This window comes from Mesoplodon bidens, assembly GCF_964165515.1.
Source record: "Mesoplodon bidens genome assembly, chromosome: 11".
Lineage (NCBI taxonomy): Eukaryota > Metazoa > Chordata > Mammalia > Artiodactyla > Ziphiidae > Mesoplodon > Mesoplodon bidens.
Window position 1 is genome coordinate 21,240,278 of NC_138167.1, and position 12,654 is coordinate 21,252,931.

The following is a 12,654-nucleotide window of genomic DNA, read 5'->3' on the forward strand; positions in this document are numbered from 1 at the left end:
GGCCCCTCCACCAGGAAGCCTACACAACCCATGGAACCTACCTTACCCACTGGGGACAGACACCAAAAACAACAGCAACTACGAACCTGCCGCCTGTGAAAGGGAGAACCCAAACACAGTGAGTTGAGCAAAATGAGAAGACAGAGAAATATGCAGCAGATGAAGAAGCAAGGTAAAAACACACCAGACCAAACAAATGAAGAGGGAATAGGCAGTCTACCTGAAAAAGAATTAAAAATAATCATAGTAAAGATGATCCAAAATCTTGGAAATACAATGGAGAAAATACAACAAACACTTAATAAGGACCTAGCAGAACTAAAGAGCATACAAACAGTGATGAACAATACAATAAATGAAATTAAAAATTCTCTAGAAGGAATCAATAGCAGAATAACTGAGGCAGAAGAACGGAAAAGTGACCTGGAAGATAAAATAGTGGAAATAACTACCACAGAGCAGAATAAAGAAAAAACAATGAAAATAATTGAGGACAGTCTCAGAGACCTCTGGGATAACATTAAATGCATGAACATTCGAATTATAGGGGTCCCAGAAGAAAAAGAGGGAAAAAAAACGGACTGAGAAAATATTTGAAGAGATTATACTTGAAAACTTCCCTAATATGGGAAAGGAAATAATCAGTCAAGTCCAGGAAACACAGAGAGTCCCATACAGGATAAATGCAGTGAGAAACACGGCAAGACACATATTGATCAAACTATCAAAAATTAAATACAAAGAAAATATACTAAAAACAGCAATGGAAAAACAACAAATAAATTACAAGGGTATCCCCATAAGGTTAACAGCTGATCGTTCAGCAGAAACTCTGTAACCAAGAAGGGAGTGGCAGGACAGATTTAAAGTGATGAAAGGGAAAAAATTACAACCAAGATTACTCTACCCAGCAAGGATCTCATTCAGATTTGACAGAGAAATTAAAACCTTTAAAGACAAGGAAAAGCTAAGAGAATTCAGCACCACCAAACAAGCTTTACAAAAAATGCTAAATGAAATTCTCTAGGCAGGAAACACAACAGAAGGAAGAGATCTACAATAACAAGCCCAAAACAACTAAGAAAATGGAAACAGGAATGTACATATCAGTAACTACCTAAAACATAAATGGGTAAAAAACTCCAACCAAAAGATATACACTGGCTGAATGGATACATAAACAAGACCCGTACATATGCTGTCTACAACAGACCCACTTCAGACCTAGGGACATGCACAGACTGAAAGTGAGGGAATGGTAAAAGATATTCCATGCAAATGGAAATCAGAACAAAGCTGGAGTAGCAATTCTCATATCAGACAAATTAGACTTTAAAATAAAACTATCACAAGAGACAAAGAAGGACACTACATGATGATCAAGGGATCGATCCTAGAAGATATAACAATTATAAATATTTATGCACCAAACATAGGAGCACCACAATACATAAGGCTACTGCTAACAGCCATAAAAGGGGAAATTGACAGTAACACAATAATAGTAGGGGACTTTTACACTGCTCTTTCACCATGGACAGATCATCCAAAATGAAAATAAATAAGGAAACACAAGCTATAAATGACATATTAAACAAGATGGACGTAATTGATATTTACAAGACATTCCATCCAAAAACAACAGAATAAACTTTCTTTTCAAGTGCTCATGGAACATTCTCCAGGATAGATCATATCGTAGGTCACAAGTCAAGCCTTAGTAAATTTAAGAAAACTGACATCTTATCAAGTATCTTTTCCAACCACAATGCTATTAGACTAGATATCAATTACAGGAAAAAAACTGTACAGACCCAAGCCTCTTAGATAGCCTCATCCACCAGAGGGCAGATAGCAGAAGCAAGAAGAACTACAATCCGGCAGCCTGTGGAACAAAAACCACATTCACAGAAAGATAGACAAGATGAAAAGGCAGAGGGCTATGTACCAGATGAAGGAACAAGATAAAACCCCAGAAAAACAACCAAATGAAGTGGAGATAGGCAAACTTCCAGAAAAAGAATTCAGAATAATGATAGTGAACATGATCCAGGACCTCAGAAAAAGAATGGAGGCAAATATCAAGAAGATGCAAGAAATGTTTAACAAAGACCCAGAAGAATTAAAGAACAAATAAAAAGAGATGAAAAATACAATAACTGAAATGAAAAATACACTAGAAGGAATCAATAGCAGAATACCTGAGGCAGAAGAACGGATAAGGGACCTGGCAGACAGAATGGTGGAATTCACTGCTGTGGAACAGAATAAAGAAAAAAGAATGAAAAGAAATGAAGACAGCCTAAGAGACCTCTGGGACAATATTAAACGCAACAATATTCGCATTATAGGGGGCCCAGAAGGAGAAGAGAGAGAAATAGGACCAGAGAAAATATATGAAGAGATTATAGTCGAAAACATCCCTAACATGGGAAAGGAAATAGCCACCCAAGTCCAGGAAGCGCAGAGAGTCTCATACAGGATAAACCCAAGGAGAAACACGCCGAGACACACAGAAATCAAACTGGCAAAAATTAAAGATAAAGAAAAATTATTGAAAGCAAAAGGGAAAAATGACAAATAACATACAAGGGAACTCCCATAAGGGTAACAGCTGATTTCTCAGCAGAAACTCTACAAGCCGGAAGTGAGGGGCATAATATACTTAAAGTGATGAAAGGGAAGAAACTACGACCAAGATTACTCTACCTGGCAAGGATCTCACTCAGATTCGATGAAGAAATCAAAAGCTTTACAGACAAGCAAAAGCTAAGAGAATTCAGCACCACCAAAACAGCTCTACAGCAAATGCTACAGGAACTTCTCTAAGTGAGAAACGCAAGAGAACAAAAGGACCTACAAAAACAAACCCAAAACAATTAAGAAAATGCTCATAGAACATACATATCGATAATTACCTTAAACGTGAATGGATTAAATGCTCCAACCAAAAGATGCAGGCTTACTGAATAGATACAAAAACAGGACCCATATATATGCTGTCTACAAATAACCCACATCAGACGTAGGGACATATACAGACTGAAAGTGAGGGGATGGAGAACAATATTCCATGCACATGGAAATCAAAAGAAAGCTGGAGTAGCAATATTCATATCAGAAAAAAGAGACTTTAAAATAAAGAATGTGGCCTTCCCTGGTGGCGCAGTGGTTGAGGGTCTACCTGCCGATGCAGGGGACACGGGTTCGTGCCCCGGTCCAGGAAGATCCCACATGCGGCGGAGCAGCTAGGCCCGTGAGCCATGGCTGCTGAGCCTGCGCGTCCGGAGCCTGTGCTCCTCAACGGGAGAGGCCACAACAGTGAGAGGCCCATGTACCGCAAAAAAAATTAAAAATAAAAAGAAAGAAAGAAAGAAAGAATGTTACAAGAGACAATGAAGGACACTACATAATGATCAAGGGATCAATCCAAAAAGAAGATATAACAATTATAAATATATATGCACCCAACATAGGAGCACCTCAATACATAAGGTAACTGCTAACAGCTATAATAGAGGAAATTGACAGTAACACAGTAATAGTGGGGGACTTTAACACCTCTCTTACACCAATGGACAGATCATCCAAACAGAAAATTAATAAGGAAACACAAGCTTTAAATGAGACAATAGACCAAACAGATTTAACTGATATTTATAGGACAATCCATCCAACAATAGCAGATTACACTTTCTTCTCAAGTGCACACGGAACATTCTGCAGGATAGATCAAATCTTGGGTCACAAATCAACCCTCAGTAAATTTAAGAAAATGGAAATCATATCAAGCATCTTTTCTGACAACAACACTATGAGATTAGAAATCAATTACAGGGAAAAAAATGTAAAAAACACAAACACATGGAGGCTAAACAATACATTACTAAATAACCAAGAGATCACTGAAGAAATCAAAAAATACCTGGAGACAAATGACAATGAAAACATGATGATCCAAAAACTATGGGATTCAGCAAAAGCAGTTCTAAGAGGGGAGTTTATAGCTATACAAGCCTACCTCAAGAAACAAGAAAAATCTCAAATAAACAATCTAACTGTACACCTAAAGGAACTAGAGAAAGAAGAACAAACAAAACCCACAGTTAGCAGAAGGAAAGAAATAAAGATCAGAGCAGAAATAAATGAAATAGAAACAAAGAAAACAATAGCAGATATCAATAAAACTAAAACCTGATTCTTTGAGAAGATAAGCAAAATTGATAAACCATTAGCCAGACTCATCAAGAAAAAGAGGGAGAGGACTCACATCAATAAAATTAGAAATGAAAAAGGAGAAATTACAAAAAACGCCACAGAAATACAAAGCATCCTAAGAGACTACTACAAGCAACTCTATGCCAAAAAAATGGACAACCTGGAAGAAATGGACAAATTCTTACAAAGATATAACCTTCAAAGACTGAAACAGGAAGAAATAGAAAATATGAACACATCAATCACAAGTAATGAAATTGAAACTTGATTAAAAATCTTCCAACAAACAAAAGTCCAGGACCAGATGGCTTCACAGGTGAAGTCTATCAAACATTTAGAGAGGAGCTAACACACATCCTTCTCAAACTCTTCCAAAAATTTGCAGAGGAAGGAACACTCCCAAACCCATTCTATGAGGCCACCATCACCCTGATACCAAAACCAGACAAAGATACTACAAAAAAAGAAAATTACAGACCAATATCACTCATGAATATAGATGAAACAATCCACAACAAAATACTAGCAAACAGAATCCAACAACACATTAAAATGATCATACACCATAATCAAATGGGATTTATCCCAGGGATTCAAGGATCCTTCAATATATGCAAATCAATCAATGTGATACACCATATTAACAAATTGAAGAATAAAAACCATATGATCACCTCAGTAGATGCAGAAAAACTTTTTCACAAAATTCAACACCCATTTATGATAAAATCTCTCCAGAAAGTGGGCATAGAGGGAACCTACCTCAACATAATAAAGGCCATATACGACAAACCCACAGCAAACATCATTATCCATGGTGAAAAACTGAAAGCATTTTTTCTAAGGTCAGGAACAAGACAAGGATATCCACCCTCACAACTATTATTCAACATAGTTTTGGAAGTCCTAGCCACAGCAATCAGAGAAGAAAAAGAAATAAAAGGAACACAAACTGGAAAAGAAGTAAAACGGTCACTGTTTGCAGATGACATGATACTATACATAGAGAATCCTAAAGATGCTACCAGAAAACTACTAGAGCTAATCAATGAATTTGGTAAAGTTGCAGGATACAAAATTAATACACAGAAATCTCTTGCATTCCTATACACTAATGATGAAAAATCTGAAAGAGAAATTAAGGAAACACTCCCATTTACCACTGCAACAAAAAAAAGATAAAATACCTGGCAATAAACCTACCTAGGGAGACTAAAGACCTGTATGCCAAAAACTATAATACACTGATGAAAGAAATTAAAGGTGATACCAATAGATGGAGAGGCATACCATGTTTTTGGACTGGAAGAATCAACATTGTGAAAATGACTCTACTACCCAAAGCAATCTACAGATTCAATGCAATCCCTATAAAACTACCACTGGCATTTTTCACAGAACTAGAATAAAAAATTTCACAATTTGTATGGAAACACAAAAGACCCCAAATAGCCAAAGCAATCTTGAGAAAGAAAAACAGAGCTGGAGGAATCAGGCTTGAGGACCTCAGACTATAGTACAAAGCTACAGTAATCAGGACAGTATGGTACTACCACAAAAACAGAAGTATAGATCAATGGAACAGGATAGAAAACCCAGAGATAAATCCACACACATATGGTCACTTTATCTTTAATAAGGGAGGCAAGAATATACAATGGAGTAAAGACAGCCTCTTCAATAAGTGCTGCTAGGAAAACTGGACAGCTACATGTAAAAGAATGAAATTAGAACACTCCCTAACACCATACACAAAAATAAACTCAAAATGGATTAAAGACCTAAATGTAAGCCCAGACACTATAAAACTCTTAGAGGAAAACAGGCAGAACACTCTATGACATAAATCACAGCAAGATCCTTTTGGACCCACCTACTAGAAAAAGGGAAATAAAAACAAAAATAAAGAAATGGGACCTAATGAAACGTGAAAGCTTTTGCACAGCAAAAGAAACCATAAACAAGCCCAAAAGACAACCCTCAGAATGGGAGAAAATATTTGTAAATGAAGCAACTGACAAAGGATTAATCTCCAAAATTTACAAACAGCTTATGAAGCTCAATATCAAAAAAACAAAGAACCCAATCCAAAAATGGGCAGAAGACCTAAATAGACATTTCTCCAAAGAAGATATACAGATTGCCAACAAGCACATGAAAGAATGGTCAACATCATTAATCATTAGAGAAATGCAAATCAAAACTACAATGAGATATCATCTCACACCAGTCAGAATGGCCATCATCAAACAATCTACAAACAATAAATGCTGGAGAGGGTGTGGAGTGCTATCGGTGGGAATGTAAATTGATACAGCCACTATGGAGAATAGTATGGAGGTTTCTTAAAAAACTAAAAATACAACTACCATACATCCCTGCAATCCCAATACCAGGCATATACCCTGAGAAAACCATAATTCAAAAATAGTCATATACCACAATGTTCACTGCAGCTCTATTTACAATAGCCAGGATGTGGAAGCAACCTAAGTGCCCATCAACAGATGAATGGATAAAGAAGATGTGGCATATATATACAATGTAATATTACTCAGCCATAGAAAGAAACCAAACTGAGTTATTTATAGTGAGGTGGTTGGACCTAGAGTCTGTCACACAGAGTGAAGTAAGTCAGAAAGAGAAAAACAAATACTGTATGCTAACACCTAAACATGGAACCGAAAAAAAAAAAAAAAAGGTTCTGAAGAACCTAGGGCCAGACAGGAATAAAGATGCAGATGCAGAGAATGAACTTGAGGACATGGGGGGTGGGAAGGGTAAGCTGCGACAAAGTGAGAGTGGCATGGACATATATATACTACCAAATGTAAAATACATAGCTAGTGGGAAGCAGCCACATAGCACAGGGAGATCAGCATGGTGCTTTGTGTCCACCTAGATGGGTGGGATAGGGAGGGTGGGAGGGAGGGAGATGCAAGAGGGAGGGGATATGGGGATTATGTATACATATAGCTGATTCACTTTGGTATACAGCAGCAACTAAGACAACAATGTAAAACAATTATACTCCAAAAAAGATGTTAAATAAAATAAAATAAAATAACAACTAAATAAAACACTAGAGAGGTATTTAAGAAACTCAATACATTATCAATTATAGTGTTGGCACTAGTCTACTAAAACACTGCTTAAAAATTTGTATGGTTTATTTAGCTTTTAGTGAAATCTGAAAACAGCAACTAATTAACCTACTGAAAATTAAAACCAATATAATAGAGGATTTATGATCAGCGTCTTATCATTCTGTAGATGAAACAGATTTGGGGGATTTTCATGTTGGTAATAAAGCATATTGTCCTTCCATTGGGTATTTTTACATATTTATAAGGTTATTCAATAATAAAAGGAATGATTTATAGGTTGCCAATAAAAAGCCACCATGAATGGTAGAAACAAAAATTCCCCTCTCTGTACAGGTCTCAGCTTAAGACCTATTCCTCTTTTTCTCCACCTCACTCCCTCCTATTGTCCTGATTCCTGGCTTATAGGATTTACAGTGGAAGGAGAAAGAGTGAAAAAGTAGTCAGATGAGGTCTCAAGTGAGAGTAATTGACAAGAATTAACCAAAGTACAAGTTTATGCAGATATTTGACTTGGCAAATGGAAATTTTATGCTGATTTAAAAGATATTGTTTGGATTATTTCAAAATAGATCTTGAAAACAGACCTCAATTGGCTCTTCACCACCTTTTACTTGATTTTCTCCCATTTCTCCATTCTCATAGCTGCTGCTCTTCTCAACCCATAACTCGGATTTTTCTACAGTTAGTCGAAGCTGGTCTAGGTCTGCCTTGATTTGCTTGTAGTTATCTACGTCCTGATTGGACACCAGTAACTGCACCTGGAAACAGAATTGCAATCCTTAGTTTACTTAATTTACTTATGGAATTTCCTTTATTCCTATTTCATTTATGTCAAAAATCCCAAGTCTTTTTAACATATTTGCCCCTCAGTTGAAGTTTAGTATTTCCAGAATATTTATGAATATTTTTTATATATTTACATATATTTTACATATTTTAGATGTATATTGATCATGAAAATTCCCCTGAAAGTATCTGTGAACTCTACTCAATATATTCACATGTTATGAAGAATTATACATATAAAAAAGTGAGCCCTAGCAAAGCTTTTTAAAGTGTTAAAGAGTAATTTAAAATAAGAGATACCCTAACTCTAATTTTACTGCTAAAGTTAATTTTTCTGAGACTCTCTCTATTTGAAAAGAGGTAGAAGCATAAAAATAACTGGAAGAAAACAGTGATACAGTCTAAACCTAAATTTATATGTATTGTGTGATATTTACAAATATATGAATAATTATCTGTACTTATATAATTACTCTTTTAATTATTTCATATTCTAATGTATCCTTGTAAAACTTCCTAAGGAAGATCAATGCTCTATTAAATAAATATTAGTGAAATATATGTAAGCCCTGAGATATTTCTCATTAATGGTCTCAAGATTGATATCATTCAAAGACAACAAAGAAAAAGATTAGATCCATCACAATTCCTTTCTCTTGGATTTCTACATTTTTTCAATCACGACATTTATTTCAGTGCATTACCCAAATTTATCATTAAAATCTTGGGTCAAAATAACAACACTGGCAACAAAATTCCTAACATGGTTTTATCTCCCAGTGCCCTCCTAAATTTTAGTGCCTGTCATTTACATTAAAGATATTAACTGAAAAATCACTTGTGGGGATCTCTTTCTAAAATAGATCATGTCTTGGCCTCAGACAAGGCCATATCTATCTTTAAAAATAGAAAGTGGGGCTTCCCTGGTGGCGCGGTGGTTGAGAGTCCGCCTGCCGATGCAGGGAACACGGGTTCGTGCCCCGGTTTGGGAAGATCCCACATGCCGCGGAGCGGCTGGGCCCGTGAGCCATGGCCGCTGAGCTTGCGTGCCCGGAGCCTGTGCTCCGCAGCGGGAGAGGCCACAACAGTGAGAGGCCCGCGTACCGAAAAAAAAAAAAAATAGAAAGTGTCCCCAGGAAAAGCTGCACAGTCTCATTAACTCTGCAACCATGAAGTCAGGTTGGATGCTATAAACAATATTTTCAGAGTCTCTGCTATGGAACCACTGAGGGCTACTGAATCTCACCTGTTTAAATGCCTGTAAAACTTCCGCTCTCTGGCTGAAGTGCTTGAACAGCAGCTGCAGGGCTCCTGATAGCAAAGGAGGGTAGTCATGCATGATCAGATGGATGAGGACCCGTAAAAATGTCCTGCCTCTTTCATCATCAAGTTGAACTGGATTTTTTTCCTTTCTATAAAACCAAAAATTATTCTAAAATAACTTATATTTACATAAAATTTAGTCAGAAGTGGTTAAAATTGTGTGTACATCCTCAGTTATCACCCACCCTCCCCCCCAAAAAAACCCTGGAAAGTACAAAGGAAGAAATTTTTACTCTTTTTTGGCCTCCGGTAACTAATGAGGAAACAAAACAGAGAGAAAACTTGTGTTTGTCCATGAAAGTAGGGGTGACCTATGCCCCAGTTTGTCCAAGACTGAGGGGGTTCCCAAGATAGGCGACTTTCAGTGATTGCACTGGGAAAGTAGCAGGCAAACCGGGATGATTTGGTCATGTAGGCAAAGACAAAAGATAGAATCTGAATCAATCCTGAAGCGTTTATTGAGAAGACATACTTGGCTGGATGTACATCAAGGGCTGAACTTCCCCCGAGTCCAAAAACCTCTCCACGACAGGTGGTGAGGCACGGGGAAGGCAGTGCTCACGCACACAGGCACACAGGCGTCACCAGAGCAACTCTGAGAGTTTGGTGTACACGGACTCTGAGCAAGATTCCCCTGATAAAAAGTCCATTTATTTTAAGGTGAAAATCATACACTGGTTTATTCTCTCTTCTTCGGGAGTAATACTTGAATAGGAAAACACAGCAACAATAACAACAGCAAAAACTGGCAGAACAATATAAAAACAAACCTAAACCAAATGTTCACTAGAGATAAAAATCCTTCTTGGTTCCCCTGATTCCTCATTCTTGTCTTTCTTTCTAACCAAAGAAAATGCAATGCCTTAGTACAGAAATTTGTTTAGGTACTCATGGCAAATCTATAATAAAAATGAATGCCAGCAAGTCAAAAATTTGTAGCTCAGACATTTTACGGTTTTTACTTTTCTTTTTGACTACCACTTTCATTTATGGGAAAAAAAGAAACAATCTAAAAACAGTGAGTAGCAGGGCACCTGATAGCAAAGGAGAGTAGTCATGGCAGAGATGTTTTATTTTCTTTAATCATGGATATTTCCAATTGGCAGAAAATAGAGTTATTTCTCACTAATAAAGTTAATGATAACGTTGAAAGAAGTTACTTTCTTGCCTCAAATTTCTCAGATTTGAGGAAGCAACATTTTGCAAGAGGCAGCAATATTTATACCAGGGGACTTAAAGGGCATTCGTGTGCTGTCATTATTTGAGGAAAGAAAAGCAAAGAATTCAGGGGAAAGTTCAATACACTGAACTCATCTCTCCTGTCTTTTTTTTTACCTGACCTAAAGAAAAGCTATGCTTTCTCTTCTACAATAAATTCGCAGCTTCATTTATGGCAGAAATTATGTTGGCAACGATAAAGGATCTAAATTAAATAGATATAGCAAAGTGAACAATAAAGTGTCAATAAAATTCTAAGTAAAATCTTATTCACAAGAAAAAGATACATAAATGTTACTGTACCTTCCAGCAAACATAGTTTCTGCCTGAGCTGCAATTTCATCTATGTCAGGAACAATAGCTGCAAAGACAAATGGTAAAATCCATTCTTTATCTTTTTATAATTAGAAGTCCCAATATTTATGATAATATTAGCTTACTAAAAATATTTTTGTCTTAATTTCTTTATGCCACCAAAAGTCAATTAACACTTTAAAAAGTCACAGTACAGTTCCTCTTATCAGTCAACATTTTAAATTGAAGTTTACTTTTTAAAATATATATTGTTATAGTCAAAGGTACATTTAAAAGATCAGAAAGAACCATTTACAAACTTTCCTCATCTATATAAGTATGTATGTGTGTGTGTACATATATATATATATATATATATATATATATATATGCATACATACATCAACTACACACCTATATACACACATTTAATTTAAATGGGTAATGACATGGAAGGATAATATTTTTTTAAAAATCACAGTATACCTATAAGGAACCCTGTTACTCCATGGTACTTCCAAACAACATGATCTTTTAATCTAAGCTTACTTCTATAAATCCGTCCCTTCTTCTGGGACAGGGTATTTGATTTTTTTTTTTAATGTGAACCAATCATGATTCATCACTCATCCCCAACAATAACATTTTGAAAATATCTATGATAAGTACACAATTTATTTCTCATCTCCAAAAGTATGAAAAGAAAACAGAGCAAGACATAAAAAGGGAAAAGGAATTCTTCCTAGAATGCTACTCTAATGAATACAACCAATTTAAGAGATCAGGTAAATCAGAGAGAACTGGTTTTCTGGGGGTGCCCCTAGACTTTCGCTCCCCCACTTTTACTGACGCTTAGAGCTCCTGTTTCCAGAAGTCTGGCTTCTGAGAGACAATAATTCTTATGCTAGTGTCAAGGCAACTGCCAGCAAGACTTTCTGGTTCTGCCCTAACATTCCTGGAAATAGCCCTTTGGAGCTCTACAATTCTGGGAAGCATAAAAAAACCAACACTGTTGCAAATGTTCCAGGGAGACTTCTAGCTCAGGACAGCTTAACCCCTTCCGTAGAGGCATGCTGCCTTTGGATTGTACCGATGAGTCAGACAGCAGGACATTTGGTTGAGCATCTACATTAACTACACACTTATAATCATTGACTCATTCCTATCAAATCGATTGATGCACAAAGAAGAGGAGGTTTCCTGATGTTGTTACAGTGGTTGTGGTTAAAAGAAAGTATCATATTGGTGTACAAATCCTGCCCCAGCAAAAGAATTCTGTTAACTGGCTAATTCTTCAATACAACATAGTTTCCAACTTGCCATGACTGGCCTGATCTATCCAGAAAAATGGTAATTTAATATACCTTAGGTTTCACAAGGTACTTTCTAGAGTCACAAAATTTTTACAATAAATTTTATGCTCTTATGTCATTGTGTTACCCCACTCTCAGATAGAGTGGCTTCATTCTTACACATTTTAAATGTGAAAAACTGAAATATAGTACCAATTTACAACCATGCAAGGAAATAAAGAACGAATGCATGCATACACACACACAATAAAGCCAACACCCACATCCAGACCATTGTGGTGAATACCATGTCTTTATTCTTGAGTGGGGTGATTCCTACAAAATACCTTTCCTCCTGATAGCAGCATTACACACTGCTCTTTGATCCAAGTCAAAAAAAAAAAAAAACCCCAAAA

General features: G+C 36.4%; 1 protein-coding gene across 1 annotated transcript in view; it reads right to left on the reverse strand.

Annotated features, from left to right (window-relative positions):
* Window positions 1-12,654, reverse strand: part of ITPR2 (inositol 1,4,5-trisphosphate receptor type 2) — a 534,949-nt gene that overhangs the window by 300,791 nt on the left and 221,504 nt on the right. The window contains exons 24-26 of the mRNA XM_081250074.1: window positions 10,956-11,013; window positions 9,358-9,523; window positions 7,910-8,083 (exon numbers count right to left, since the gene is read on the reverse strand). Coding sequence (XP_081106200.1) covers window positions 7,910-8,083; window positions 9,358-9,523; window positions 10,956-11,013 — 398 coding nt within the window. The remainder of the gene's footprint in view (window positions 1-7,909; window positions 8,084-9,357; window positions 9,524-10,955; window positions 11,014-12,654) is intronic.